Source organism: Homarus americanus, unplaced genomic scaffold, assembly GCF_018991925.1.
Source record: "Homarus americanus isolate GMGI-L3 unplaced genomic scaffold, GMGI_Hamer_2.0 scaffold55640, whole genome shotgun sequence".
NCBI classification, from domain to species: Eukaryota; Metazoa; Arthropoda; class Malacostraca; order Decapoda; family Nephropidae; genus Homarus; species Homarus americanus.
Window position 1 is genome coordinate 6,187,646 of NW_024713650.1, and position 16,443 is coordinate 6,204,088.

Sequence of the window (16,443 nt, forward strand, 5' to 3'; positions counted from 1 at the left end):
TTTTTCTTAAATTAAGTGATTTTAGTTGTATATAAGGACTCAGGCAATGATATAGTGGGATTTTAAACATTGTTCTGTAAGTTTAGTGTGCACATAGAATGTGTTCCAGCTAAGGTACATTTTCACCTTTAGAACGTCCTCAGGAACGGAACCCGTTCATAACCCGGGGACTCCCTGTTTGTTCCAGTGTATAGATTAGCTAAGTGTCTTTCAAATGTTTACTTCATGAACTTTATGTTAACTATTATAAGTTTAACAGAGGGTTGTTCACCCCGTTGGTGTCATGAGGTCAGTTGCCTTTTCCCTTTGTCATAATACTTGTTTTTCTTACTCCATTTCCAGAAGGAATCAAAAGTAGGAACTGTGAATGAGATTAATGAGCAAGGGATTGATGCTCCAGCGGGTGAAGATGATGATGTAAAGGAGGAACGTACAAATGTTGCCGCTGCCATGAGAGATGGTGATAGGTCTTCTCCAGTGCTCATTTATGTAAGTGTACAGTACAAAACTTGGACCAATATTTGGACATTTACACTAAGGTTTGTGGTTGGAGATCCTACTTGAGGTATAGTACAGTAGTGCCACATGATATATCATTTATGAACAAGTTATAACTGTTCATATATCAGGCTTTGTGAACTTTGGCTACATCTTTCAGTTATAATGAACTACAGCTTTATGTATAAATTAAAAAAAAAATTAAAAAAAGGTAGTTTTTGTCACAGGTTTAAAATATACCTGAAATCAATGAAACATTTTCAAAGATGACGGCCCAAATGGTACTTAGCTGGCAATCTGAGATGGCCATCACATGAGTCCCTACAGGTGACACTTGGGGGCTAAACTATAGTTAGCACTTGGGGTCTAACCTATACAATGGTCCCTCGGTTAACGAACACAATTTGTTCCAGAAGGTCGTTCGTTAACTGAATTCATTGTTTCAATGGGATTTTGGGTAATCGGTTCCAGCTCACCGAAAATTACATACAAAGTAAAAATAAATGACAGTAAAGTACACTTACTTTGAGGTGTGTATGTAGAAGGTTCCTGGTTGATGATGATGATGATAGGAATTAGAAGTGGGGGTGGAGGAGAAATTACCTTTCAGTGGACCCATGCTTGACGACGTCATTTCACCCAAAAAATTTAAATTCACTTGGTGTAATTCAAGATTATATTCTTTAAATCAACACTGCACTGTGCTATATATTATTGATATGTTAATTAAAGTTCAGAATGACCAATAATTTCAATAAAAAATGCAAAAATATTCAAGACACCAACAAAATAGATGTTCACTCCACTGTCAACAGAGCCCAACTGGCGCCTGGTGGCTGAGTCAAGCGTCTGATGGGCACAATAACTAGTCCCCTGTACTGCATATATTATCAATATGTTAAATAAATGTTAAAATTACTAATAATTTTAATATAAAAAATGCAAAAATATTAAAGAGCACAACTTTATTGATATTTACTCCACTGGAAACATATGTAAACATAGAACAGATTACTGAATTGGCAGTCTAACCTATCAGCTGATGCTCACAACAAGACGTGATGTTCGTAAGGATTTCGTTAATCAAATTTTTTTCGTTAACCGAATTGAAGATTCTTATGGAAGGTAAATCGTGAACCAAAATTTTGCTAATCGAACTGTTCGTTAACCGAGCGACCATTGTACAGTTGAGTCTGCATTTATGCGGTTTTCGTTTATGCGGTACTTTGCTAGAAGCGGGATGCTTGATTTACGCGGTAAATTTGTTCATTTACACGGATAGCGACTGGCGGTCCTTTTATGTTGCGCCATTTTTTGATTCAAACCTCCCGCCATCTCCCGCCATCCCACCATGTTGGGTAAGCGGTGAGAGTAGGTTGCGCAGAGTATGTCGCTGTTGCGTTATCGGTGACGTCATATGACGTATCGGACTGTGATTGGACCACGCATCCTTACCTCCCTCCGCCGCTAGCTGTGATTGGTTTAATGTAATATGACGTGCTCTGTTGCTGGAGGGATGAAGCCGCTGACCTAGCCGCGTCAGTTACAACCCTTCCAGTCACCCCGTGTACACTGTGTTCTATTGTTCGGATAATCTCGTAAGAATGGCTTCCACTGGACCCCCACCACCACAAAAAACCTTGCATTACCTGGACCCAGCCGTCCTAAGCCAAAGAAGATACGACGTGCCCTAAGTTACGATGTGAAGTACAGTATAATACAAGAGTTAGGAAAAGGAACAAGACAGGTTGATCTCGCGAGCCAGCATGGTGTTAACGAATTTACGATCCAGACGATCAAGAAGGATGCAGCCAAGATAAAAGAACACATGAACATCACAAACTCTACAGGTGCTTCAATGATCAAGTATTGCCACAGCAAGGTGCTTCTCAAGACTGAGAATTTACTTGTGAGCTACTTGATTCGTCAGGCACGACGGAACATGGCGGTGGACACGCGGTCGTTCAAGAGCACGCACGTGAACTGTACGTAGCAGTGGTATGTAAGATGGGAATTGCAGAGCCCAAACCCTTCAATGCTTCCTCTGGGTGGCTGCAAGGGTTTAAGAAGAGGAACACGATCACCAACATTAACATTGGTGGTGAAGGAGCGAGTGCTGACCGTGTTGCGGCTAGGGATTTTCCTCAATTCTTACATGAGGTTATGGAGGAAGGACAGTACACCGATGACCAGGTGTTCAACGTGGATGAATCCGGTCTGTTTTGGAAAAAGCTACCTTCCAAGACCTTCATTGTCAAGACTGCCAGCAAGTGTCGGGGCCAGAAGTTGCAGAAGGAGCGCATCACCGTCCTGATTACCACCAATGCCTCTGGTACCTGTAAGCTCAAGTTATTGGTGATCCACACAGCCCGCAAGCCGCACGCCTACAAGAACATGGACATGACCAAGCTAAATGTCCACTGGCTAACCGCACGTAAGGCGTGGATGTTCTCTACTCTGTCCCTCTCCTGGTTTGGCGACTGTTTCGTTCCCGACGTCAAGAAATTCTGCAAGCAACAGAATGTTCCATTCAACATTTTGTTGTTCCTTGACAGCGCACCAGGACACTCGCCGCTACTGGTGGATCGTCACCCCAACGTAAAAGTTGTCTTCCTTCCTCCCAACACTACGTCGTTAATCCAGCCCATGGACCAGGAGTTGAAATGCAACGTTAAGGCTGCATTCTCTACAAAGAAGTTTAAGCTCCTGAACAACTGTACCAACACCAAGGATGAGTTGCGTAACCTGGGTGACACCGATAGCGAGAGCGAAGAGGACGAGGAACAAGAGTTGGCGGATCAAGAAGTTCGCGTCAAACAGTTTTGGAAGAAATTTAACGTCAAGAAAGCTGTTGACTTCTTGGTGGAGGCATGGGATCAGCCGTCTGTAGGAACGATTCGTCATGCATGGCGGCATGTGTTGCAAGGTATCCCAGGTGGGAGGCAGAGTCAATCTGTGACTGGTGAGGTTCAGACTGTTGCAGTAGCAGTGGACCTTGCCAGAGAAGCTGCGCAGACTGTTACAGTTCCAGGCTTCTCCGAGACCACCAACGACGACATCCTGGAGGTGATCAGAGATCCTGAAGTGACTGCCGACGAGATGGTAGAAGACAATAACGTCAGTGAAGAGGCAGGTGGTGCGTCATCCCAAGAAGAACACAAGTTAACGCATGGTAATGTTAAGGATGCCATCGAGTGTGTAGAGAAACTGAAGCTCATCCTTTCCAATGACCATGACGATAACCGCTATGAAGTCTTCAATAACCAGCTGTTGCACACTATGGAGCCGTACATCAAGGTGTATCACGACAACATCAACACTAGCCGTCAGCGTAACATCACCGACTTCTTCGCCCGCAACCCACCACAGCCAGCCCAAGCCAGTGATAGTGACAGTGATGGTGACTTTGAGGGATTTGTCAGGGAGGCCCTGACAACTGTGGTGGATAGTGATGGTGATTCACCTGAGGGCCAGTAGTCTGCCCTCTGCCTCAGAACCAGCCTCCATCCCCATACGCCGACCCATCTCTTCTACTAACATAAGTGTTAAACCTAACCTAACCTTGATTTTTTCGAACCTAACCTAACGTAAGTGTTAAACCTAACCTAACCTTGATTTTTTCGAACCTAACCTAACGTAAGTGTTAAACCTTGATTTTTCTTTTACCTGGTACAGTATATTATTCTCTTATTGATATTTCTCTTCTATATTATGTGTGTGTGCATACCATCATAAAGTTAAGATACTATTTTTACTACAACGTACGTATTGTGTCAGAAAAAGTGGAGTTTGGGGGTCGGCCCAGTCTCTATTTCAATTAATCCCATATGTTCTGTTATTTCATTTACGCGTTTCTTGTTTTACGTGGTACAATGCGGGTTCAATTGACCGCGTAAATGAAGACCCAACTGTAGTTGGTACTTGGGGGCTAAACTATAGTTGGCACTTGAGGCTAACCTATAGTTGGCACTTGGGGGTTAACGTATAAGTGTCTCAGTGCACTTATAGGAGAACACTTAAGTGAGGTGTTCACTGGGTAACAGGTGATATGATAGTCTCTCTCACACTAGGGAGAGAGGGTGGACAGGCCAGGCCTCGAAAGGAAACGCATTAGATGTGTTGTTGCTGAGATGCGCTGATCCAGCCTCACCTCGCTCGCTCCCCGGAGGAAATGTCAACTCGCCAAGTCATTCATACACATTGGTGAATGACTTGGTATTATACATTTGGGTAAATATTTATATAATAGAAATGGTGCAGTTACAGGGGTCTAAACTATAGTTGGCACTTGGGGTCTAAACTATAGTTGGCACTTGGGGTCTAAACTATAGTTGGCACTTGGGGTCTAAACTATAGTTGGCACTTGGGGTCTAAACTATAGTTGGCACTTGGGGTCTAAACTATAGTTGGCATGAGGGTCTAAACTATAGTTAGCGCCAGGTCTAAACTATAGTTGGCATAGTCCTAAACTATAGTTGGCACTTGGGGTCTAAACTATAGTTGGCACTTGGGGTCTAAACTATAGTTGGCACTTGGGGTCTAAACTATAGTTGGCACTTGGGGTCTAAACTATAGTTGGCACTTGGGGTCTAAACTATAGTTGGCACTTAAGTCTAAACTATAGTTGGCCTTGGGGTCTAAACTATAGTTGGCACTTGGAGTCTAAACTATAGTTGGCACTTGGGGTCTGAACTATAGTTGGCACTTCAGGGTCTAAACTATGTAGTTGGCACTTGGGGTCTAAACTATAGTTGGTTGCCAGAGGTTTAAACTATAGTTGGCACTTGGGGTCTAGCTACAGGTGGCACTTGGGGTCCTAAACTATAGTTGGCTTGTGGTCCTGAAACTATAGTTGGCACTTGGGGCTAACCTATAGTTGGCACTTGGGGCTAACCTATAGTTGGCACTTAGAGGTCTAAACTATAGTTGGCACTTGTGGTCCCTAAACCCATAGTTGGCACTTGAGGCTAACCTATAGTTGGCACTTGGGGTCCTAAACTATAGTTGGCACTTGGGGCTAACCTATAGTTGGCACTTGGGGTCTAAACTATAGTTGGCACTTGTGGTCTAAACTATAGTTGGCACTTGGGGCTAACCTATAGTTGGCACTTGGGGTCTAAACTATAGTTGGCACTTGGGGCTAACCTATAGTTGGCACTTGGGGTCTAAACTATAGTTGGCACTTGTGGTCTAAACTATAGTTGGCACTTGGGGCTAACCTATAGTTGGCACTTGGGGTCTAAACTATAGTTGGCACTTAATGGTCTAAACTATAGTTGGCACTTGGGGGCTAACCTATAGTTGGCACTTGAGGTCTAAACTATAGTTGGCACTTGTGGTCTAAACTATAGTTGGCACTTGGGGCTAGCCTATAGTTGGCACTTGGGGGTCCTAAACTATAGTTGGCACTTATTGGTCCTAAACTATAGTTGGCGCGGGGCTAACCTATAGTTGGCACTTGGGGTCCTAAACTATAGTTGGCACTTGGGGCTAACCTATAGTTGGCACTTGGGGTCTAAACTATAGTTGGCACTTGTGGTCTAAACTATAGTTGTGGGGCTAACCTATGTAGTTGGCACTTGGGTCTAAACTATAGTTGGCACTTGGGGCTAACCTATAGTTGGCAGGGTCTAAACTATAGTTGGCATAGGGCTAACCTATAGTTAGGCGCTTGGGGTCTAAACTACAGTTGGCACTTGGGGTCCTAAACTATAGTTGGCACTGAGGCTAACCTATAGTTGGCACTTGGGTCTAAACTATAGTTGCAGCACTTGGGGTCCCTATAAACATAGTTGGCACTTAAGAGACTAACCTATAGTTGGCGCAGGGGTCTAAACTATAGTTGGCACTTGGGGCTAACCTATAGTTGGCGCTTGGGGTCTAAACTATAGTTGGCACTTGGGGTCTAAACTATAGTTGGCACTTGGGGCTAACCTATAGTTGGCGCTTGGGGTCTAAACTATAGTTGGCACTTGGGGTCTAAACTATAGTTGGCACTTGTGGTCTAAACTATAGTTGGCACTTGGGGTCTAAACTATAGTTGGCACTTGGGGTCTAAACTATAGTTGGCACTTGGGGTCTAATTTACATGGGTAAATGGTAGTTTTTGGAGGGTGTCTGGTCCCTAACCCCTGAATGTGTTATATTCTTAAGAGGTTAATTGCTTTGTTAACCACTGATTCACTAACCAATGACTTTTCCCGGCCCCTATAGGTGTCAGTTGTCAGGGTACACCTGTACAGTAATATCTCCATTAGTAGGAGTAATTGGTGAAGAGCACTTCTGGAAAGACAGATTTCTGGGTAACGAGACGACTCTCTCAAACCCGTAAAAAATCCCCCATCCCCGGAATTTTTTTTGGGTACTGGGAAAAGTTTCTCGGAATTTTTGGGGGAGTGTGTGTCCAGAATTTCTCAGAATTTTCACAAATTACTCTTTATTTCATCCTCAGAAATTGCTTCCAGACCTAGAAAAAAAATTTGGAGAGAGTTTCCGGAATTTTTCTCGGAATTTTCCAGAAAGTGCGCCTGATTTTCAACCTCGGAAAGTCGTTTCCAAACCCGGAATTGAGATAAATTTTCCGAAAAAATTCAGAGCAAATTTCAATTCAGACTATGGCAGTATTCCGGCCAAGAGGGATTGCTAACGGATATATTACCTCGAACCTCCATCTCCTCCTCATTATAACATCCCGTGCCGTGTAATTTCTAACTTAATAATGGTGGTGTTCTCTCAGACACCAAGCAGACATACAACTAATTTACTGTACTGAGCAATGACACCATTTGGGTTATCTGTTAGCCAGGCTTCAGAGCTGTATAGCAAGGATGGTGTCACTGCAACGCCCAACACCTGACGTTTATATGCAAAGGGCAATCCTGTATTTGCTGCACAAAAAGAACGGAGAATTTATTCACTATCATTCCACTGTTAGTCTCACGTAATTTCAAGACAGTGTCCATTATCCCACTCTTATTGAACCAAGCACCTAGTGTCCATTATCCCACTCTTATTGAACCAAGCACCTAGTGTCCATTATCCCACTCTTATTGAACCAAGCACCTAGTGTCCATTATCCCACTCTTATTGAACCAAGCACCTAGTGTCCATTATCCCACTCTTATTGAACCAAGCACCTAGTGTCCATTATCCCACTCTTATTGAACCAAGCACCTAGTGTCCATTATCCCACTCTTATTGAACCAAGCACCTAGTGTCCATTATCCCACTCTTATTGAACCAAGCACCTAGTGTCCATTATCCCACTCTTATTGAACCATGCACCTAGTGTCCATTATCCCACTCTTATTGAACCAAGCACCTAGTGTCCATATCCCACTTATTGAACCAAGCACCTAGTGTCCATTATCCCACTCTTATTGAACCAAGCACCTAGTGTCCATTATCCAACTCTTATTGAACCAAGCACCTAGTGTCCATTATCCCACTCTTTGAACCAAGCACCCAGTGTCCATTATCCCACTCTTATTGAACCAAGCACCTAGTGTCCATTATCCCACTCTTATTGAACCAAGCACCTAGTGTCCATTATCCCACTCTTATTGAACCAAGCACCTAGTGTCCATTATCCCACTCTTATTGAACCAAGCACCTAGTGTCCATTATCCCACTCTTATTGAACCAAGCACCTAGTGTCCATTATCCCACTCTTATTGAACCAAGCACTAGTGTCCATTATCCCACTCTTATTGAACCAAGCACCTAGTGTCCATTATCCCACTCTTATTGAACCAAGCACCTAGTGTCCATTATCCCACTCTTATTGAACCAAGCACCTAGTGTTCCATTATCCCACTCTTATTGAACCAAGCACCTAGTGTCCATTATCCCACTCTTATTGAACCAAGCACCTAGTGTCCATTATCCCACTCTTATTGAACCAAGCACCTAGTGTCCATTATCCCACTCTTATTGAACCAAGCACCTAGTGTCCATTATCCCACTCTTATTGAACCAAGCACCTAGTGTCCATTATCCCACTCTTATTGAACCAAGCACCTAGTGTCCATTATCCCACTCTTATTGAACCAAGCACCTAGTGTCCATTATCCCACTCTTATTGAACCAAGCACCTAGTGTCCATTATCCCACTCTTATTGAACCAAGCACCTAGTGTCCATTATCCCATTGAACCATGCACCTAGTGTCCATTGAACCAAGCACTAGTGTCCATTATCCCACTCTTATTGAACCAAGCACCTAGTGTCCATTATCCCACTCTTATTGAACCAAGCACCTAGTGTCCATTATCCCACTCTTATTGAACCAAGCACCTAGTGTCCATTATCCCACTCTTATTGAACCAAGCACCTAGTGTCCATTATCCCACTCTTATTGAACCATGCACCTAGTGTCCATTATCCCACTCTTATTGAACCAAGCACCTAGTGTCCATTATCCCACTCTTATTGAACCAAGCACCTAGTGTCCATTATCCCACTCTTATTGAACCAAGCACCTAGTGTCCATTATCCCACTCTTATTGAACCAAGCATCTAGTGTCCATTATCCCACTCTTATTGAACCAAGCACCTAGCTAGACATATCTAGGGGAATATAGTGCTGTAGTGCTTGTAGTGTGTGTGTTATCACTGGTGTTTTATCTGTTTCTTCTCCATTCAACCACATATGCCCTCAAAGGACCTGGGTGACCTGGTATTACTTCAGGTCAGGTCAATAACATGAGACCCACTAATCGCTAAATCGAGCGAAAATAACGGAAATTCGATTTAGCGGAAAGGGACGGCTCTAATTACATGGTTAATTGAGAATACCGTACACTAATACCTCAACATTTGTGAGGAATAGGTTCCCGGGACACCCGAGAGTGTAGATTTTTGCAAATAACATTGTTTTTAAATGTGTCCCGCCTTTAATATTATAGTGCACCGTAAATTAGGGTCCAAAAATAAATAAGATTAGAATAAACTTTATTAAGCTCTAAATACTACACAGGTATGTACAGTTACTTTATGCAGTTGTATTATGTATTAATAAAAAACAAATTAAATTAGAAGTAAGTAAATGTGGTGTGATGTGAAAGAAGTCAACTGGACAGCAGTAGTGGCGACACATGGTCTGCTGCCTGCCTCACACACGGCCCCTACCACCACCACTGGTGTCAGCAGCACACACACGAACATCCGCCTGACACGCAACACTGTGAATGAAACAAGCGTACACACTGAACATTAGGTTTTCCTGTAACAAACTTATGACTGGGAAGAATATACTGTATAATTTATCTCTACCTCATAATGGCTGCTGTAGAGGTCTCAGTAATGATACTGAAGATATTACTGCTCCTCCATTGAGACCTCTGGGCAGGGATCATCCAGAATGTGTGGTGAAGGGCTGGCAGGTGGAGTGAAGGAGAGAGGCAAGCCGTGAGGGTGACAGGGGTGATGCAGACCACGCCGGGCTGGCTGGTGGGGTGAAAGACGGGAGGGGAGGCATTTAAAACATTGTTATTGGCAATTGTTTGGCCTATTTATTGTTCTTTATAAATTTCTTGATGAGGTTGTAAAACATTCTCGACATTCTGTTTCATTTTGATGCTTAATTCCATTGATGGGTCGTAGTTGTAAATCATATGTTTAATTTTTGGTACACTTGTCTCATGACCTCAAGCCATACACTTAACACCTTCATCTTCTTCATACCTTTATCATGTATCAGATGTGTAACTTTAGCACTGTGTGGTGTACTATTAGCAACACTACTTATTTCCTTGACTTTCATCTTTATGAAACCAGCAGTTGACTCATTAACTTCAAAAGCACGGCCAACAACTGACGCACGCATGTCTCTATCAAGTTCACTGTTCTTGCACCAGATGAACTACCACCAGTTAATGGCCTCTTGGGTGCCATGACTGTTATATTTAACGCTAAAATTGATCTCAGACGAGATTGGTGACAGAGAACAGCCGCGTGGGATGCAGCATGATGTCATGACATCGCATCGTGGTGGATACCCACTGTTTTTAAATTTAGCACCTTTCCATTTCATGTTATTTTAGTAGTTAACCTCCGAGACCATTTCACAGATGGTCGAATTCGCGAGAGTTGAACTCGCACATGTTGAGGTACTGGTGAAAAGTACAGTGGTCCCTCGGTTAACGAAATTTCGGTTAACGAATTACCTTCCATAAGAATCTTCATTTTGGTTAACGAAATTCTTACGAAAATGTTTCGACATGCTTTGGCTTGCTCACCAGCTGGAAGATTAGTCCGCCAATACAGAAATTGGTTCTAGGGCTTACAATCGTTAAAATTGGAGTAAATATCAAAAAGGTTGTACTATTCAATAATTTTCCAAGTTTTATATTATATTTAAATTTTTTGGTGTGCCCATCAGCCACTTCACTCACCCACCAAGGCCTCAGTTTGTATCTCTGGTCAGTGTAGGAAACATCTTGCTTGTGGGTCTCTTGAACACAGAGTATTTTTAAATTTTTACAGTACAATTATTGGTCATTCTGAAATGTATTTAACATATTGACAATATATAGCACAGTGCAGTGTTGATTTAAAGAAAATAATCTTGAATTACACCAAGCGAACTTAAAAGTTTATGGGTGAAATGACGGCATCAAGCTTGGGTCCCCTGGAAGGTGATTTCTACTCCATCCTCACTTCCTTCTCTTCTCCCTTCTCCTCCACCCCCACTTCTAATTCCCATCATCATCATAATCAACCAGGAACCTTCTACATGCACACCTCAAAGTAAGTGTACTTTACTGCATTTTTTTTTACTCTGTATGTAATTTTCGGTGAGCTGGAACCAATTACCCAAAATCCCATTGAAACAATGGATTCAGTTAACGAACGACCTTCTGGAACGAATTGTGTTCGTCAACCGAGGGACCACTGTACTGTAGTCTATACAGTAGTATACACATTTTCTTTATTTACAATATATTACATGTGTACAGTGGTGTTTACATAAATTAATACAGCTCTGTGGCTGTCTGTGCGAGATGCGTAGTTTAAATTCAGAAAAAACTTTCGCGAGTACCGGGAAAAATTCCAGAGATATGCGATTTTTTCCAGGGCTGAGAAAATTGGTCTCTATACCCGGAAATCTCTCAATCCCGGAACTGTTCTCTACCAACTATTGGGGCTCATGAGTGTATTAGTGTACTCAGGTGCTAAATTAAAGTAGTTAGGTAGTAGTTATTTTTGTTTATCCACCAATTTCACTTTTTTACGTCGCTGTATAGTCTTAGGGTTTTCTTCTTGTTGGGAACCAAACTCTGTTTTTCCCATTTGTTGTCTTATTTACTATATAATGGTTTTTAAGGAACCTACTTATTTGGATAATGAGGATTACCTGTACGATATAAGTATGGAAATTTTTACAGAAGTTTTCTTCATTGTTATATTTTTTTCAATTACTTTTTTATTAAATAGCTTTGTCATCATCATTTAATGACCTGTTCAATATTTGCTTAGATTAGTCTAATTAAAGAGCACCATGTATTAGTATTAGCTGTAATACACACTAGACTGTATTATATACAGTAGTACAGTACCATGTATTAGTATTAGCTGTAATACACACTAGACTGTATTATATAATACTTGGTCTGTATATGCAAGTTTTGTCTGACTATTTTATGGTGGTTCCAGGACCTTGGAAAAGTATTCAACAAAGGAACGGCAGAACAAAGAAATAGTTGCAAGAAGAAGAAAGCTGAAGCAGAATTTGTTGCTCTCAAGAGTGTGTCTTTAAAGGTGAAAGCTGGAGAAGTGTTTGGTCTTTTGGGTCCAAACGGCGCTGGCAAAACCACTTGTCTGCGAGTCATGACGGCTGAGAAAGAAAAAGTACCTACCTAGTACAGAAGAACCTGTAGGGTACCTGGTGACCCTGTAGTGCTGGAGTACAAGACAGGTGTACCTAGTGCTGGAGTACAGCACAGGTACAGTGTACAGGTACCTGTAGTGCTGGAGTGCACAGTGCAGGTGTACACCTGTAGTGCTGAGTACAGGCACCAGGTGTACCTGCTGGTGCTGGAGTGTACAGTGCAGGTGTACCTGTAGTGCTGGGTACCTGTAGTACAGGTACAGGTATGTACCTATAGTGCTGAATACAGGCCACAGTGTACCTATAGTGCTGGAGTACAGTACAGTGACACCCTGTAGTGCTAATACAATGCTGTAGTGCAGGAAGTACAAGTACAGTGTACACCTGTAGTGCTGGAAGTACAATGTGTACCTGTAGTGCTAGTAAGTATAGTGCTGCAATACAATGGTGCCAGGTATAAAGTGCTGCTGCAGTACAGTGCATAGTATGAGTTACAGTACAGGTATTGCAGTACAGGTATGGTACAATTACGGGTAGGTACGGTACGGGTATAGTTAACGCGGTACAGTACGGGTATGATTCTTTGAATTGCAGTACGGGTATAATTAACAGTACAGTGCAGGTATAGTGCGGTACTTACCCAGGTATGCAGTACAGTACAGGTATGTGCTGCAGTACAGTACGGGTATAGTTAACAGGTAGTGCTGGTATAATTAACAGTACGGTACCCAGGTATAGTGCTGCAGTACAGTACAGACATAGTGCTGGGTGCAGTACGGGTATAGGTGCTGCAGTACACCCGGTATATGCTGCTGCAGTATAGTGCAGGTACAGTGCTGCGGGTATGAGTATAGTGCTGTGAACAGTACAGAACAATTGCAGGTATGATTAACAGTACAGGTATAGTGCTGCAATTACATAGTCTTTGCAGTACAGGTACGGTGCTGGAGTACAGTACAGGCTGGTGTAGTTAACGCTGGTAGTACCCCAGGTATGGTGCTGCGGTACGGTACAGGGTATGAATTAACAGATTGGTATAGTGCCCAGGTATAGTGCTGAATTGCAGTACAGGTATAGTGCTGCAGTACAGTACAGGTATAGTGCTGAACTACGGGTATGGTGCTGCGGTACAGTACGGGTATGGTGCTGGAGTACAGTACAGGTGTACCTGTAGTGCTGGAGTACAGTACCCAGGTATAGTGCTGCAGTACAGTACAGATAGTGCTGTAGTAGTGCTGTGCAGTACAGTACAGGTATGCTAGTGCTGGAGTACAGTACAGATATAGTGCTGCAGTACGGTAGGTGGGTATGGTGGCATAGTGCTGCGGTACGGTACAGGTATGGTGCTGCAGTGTGGTACAGTACGGAATATGGTAGTGCTGGAGTACTGGAGTACAGTACGGGTATAGTGCTGCAGTACAGTACGGGTATAGTGCTGCAATTTGATAGTACAGGTATAGTGCTGCAGTACAATTACAGTACAGGTATAGTGCTGCAGGTATAGTGCTGTAGTACAGTACAGGTATAGTGCTGCAGTACAGTACAGGTATGAATGGTACAGTACAGGTATAGTGCTGCAGTACAGTACAGGTATAGTGCTGCACAGTACAGTGGGTATAGTGCTGCAGTACAGTGCAGGTATAGTGTTGGAATACAGTACAGGTATAGTGCTGGAGTACATTACAGGTATAGTGCTGCAGTATAGTACAGGTATAATTAACGCAATACAGTACAGGCCATAGTGCTGCAGTACAGTACAGGTATAGTGCTGCAGTACAATTGCAGATTGCTCAGTGCTGCAGTACAGTACAGGTATAGTGCTGCAGTACAGTACAGGAATGTAGTGCTGGGTAGTACAGTACTGGGTATAGTACTGGTACAATTACAGGTATAGTGCTGCAGTACAGTACAGGTATAGTGCTGCAATTTGGTACAGGTATATTGCTGCAGTACAGTACAGGTATATTGCTGCAATTACAGTACAGGTATAGTGCTGCAGTACAGTACAGGTATAGTGCTGCAGTACAGTACAGGTATAGTGCTGCAGTACAGTGAGTATAGTGCTGCAGTACAGTACAGGTATAGTGCTGCAGTACAGTACAGGTATATTGCTGCAGTACAGTACAGGTATATTGCTGCAGTACAGTACAGATTATATTGCTGCAGTACAGTACAGTATAGTGCTGCAGTACGAAAGTACAGGTATAGTGCTGCAGTACAGTCTAGTATATTGCTGCAGTACAGTACAGGTATAGTGCTGCAGTACAGTACAGGTATAGTGCTGCAGTACAGTACAGGTATGTGCTGCAGTACAGTACAGGTATAGTGCTGCAGTACAGTACAGGTATAGTGCTGCAGTACAATGCGGGTATAGTGCTGCAGTACAGTACAGTATATTGCTGCAGTACATTACAGGTATAGTGCTGCAGTACAGTACAGGTATAGTGCTGCAGTACAGTACAGGTATAGTGCTGCAGTACAGTACAGGTATAGTGCTGCAGTACAGGTTACAGGTATAGTGCTACAGGTATAGTGCTGCAGTACAGTACAGGTATAGTGCTGCAGTACAGTACAGGTATAGTGCTGCAGTACAGTACAGGTATAGTGCTGCAGTACAGTACAGGTATAGTGCTGCAGTACAGTACAGGGTTGTTAAGATGATAATCATTGATAAACCACATACCTGTATAGATAAATGATAAAGTTAGAAAATTATTGAAGTTTTGTCAACAGTAAAAGTTTTAAAGGTGAAAGTGAGATAATAATTAATATTTAAGACCTCTAAATTGGCTATTCCTTTACCGAAGTCATAAAAATGAATCTCACAGAGAAAAGAAAACTTTTTCTCTTGTTTCTCTGTTCTTGGTCAGCGATGTCACTAAGTTCAGTTTTGCATTACACTTGTTCATATTTAGTTTGCCATTATACTGAAACTGTATTTAATATTCCTCAGGTTCAAATATGTGGTGAGGACGTGTCATCCAGCATCTCCAGTGCATTTGCAGCGATGGGTTATTGTCCTCAGCATGACGCACTCTGGAGGAACCTAACTGTGGCCGAGCACATAGAGGTGTTTGCAGAAATTCGAGGAGTTCACAAAGACCAAGTTAAACCGTAAGATGTTAAATAATGTTTTTATTTTACAAGTACAGTAAGACCTCAATAATTTGAGAACTATGAATCTTGAATTTTATTTTGACCTTATCCTAATGATAGCCATGTGGAGTGAACAGTAAGTCCTCGCTTAACGTCGGGGTTACGTTCTTAAAAACGTGACGTTATACGAAACACTGTTAAGCGGATCAATTTTCCCCATAAGAAATAGATAAAATACGGGAGTTACGTTCCCCAGCCTCCCTTTGACCCATGAAATACATTACATATACAGTGGTCCCTCGGTTAACAAACACAATTCGTTAAGCGAAAATTTCGTTAACCGAATCCATTGTTTCAATGGGATATTGGGTAATTGGTTCCAGCTCACAGAAAAGTATATACAAAGTAAAAAAAAATGCAGAAAAGTACACTCACTTTGAGGTGTGTTTGTAGAAGGCTCCTGGTTGATGATGATGATGATAGGCGTGGAAGAGAAATCACCCCATGCTTCATGCCATCATTTCACCCATAAAATTTTAAGTTCACTTGGTGTAATTCAAGATTATTTTCTTTAAATCAACACTGCACTGCGCTATATATTATCGATATGTTAATTAAAGTCAGAATGACTAATAATTTCAATGAAAAATGCAAAAATATTCAAGACACCAACAAAATAGATGTTCACTCCACCGTCAACAGAGCCCAACTGACGCTTGTTGGCTGAGTCAAGCGTCTGATGGGCACACCAAAAATTAGTTCCCTGTACTGCATATATTATCAATATGTTAAATAAATGTTAAAATGACTAATAATTTTAATATAAAAAATGCAAAAATATTAAAGAACACAGCTTTCTTGATATTTACTCCACTGGAAACGAATGTAAACATAGAACAGAGTACAGTCGGCCCTTAACATACGCGGGGGTTACGTAACAGAGATACCCGTGGATGTTAAAAATCCGCATATATGTGCTGCCCCCCCCCCAAAAAAGACCTGGTCCCCCCATGTCCTTAT

The 16,443-nt window shown here is 42.3% G+C and overlaps 1 protein-coding gene across 1 annotated transcript in view; it reads left to right on the forward strand.

The window, feature by feature from the left end:
- LOC121874546 (cholesterol transporter ABCA5-like) overlaps positions 1 to 16,443 on the forward strand; it is an 84,978-nt gene that overhangs the window by 19,767 nt on the left and 48,768 nt on the right. Inside the window, exons 6-8 of the mRNA XM_042378732.1 lie at positions 343 to 489; positions 12,153 to 12,347; positions 15,281 to 15,441. Of these exons, the coding sequence (XP_042234666.1) occupies positions 343 to 489; positions 12,153 to 12,347; positions 15,281 to 15,441 (503 nt within the window). The remainder of the gene's footprint in view (positions 1 to 342; positions 490 to 12,152; positions 12,348 to 15,280; positions 15,442 to 16,443) is intronic.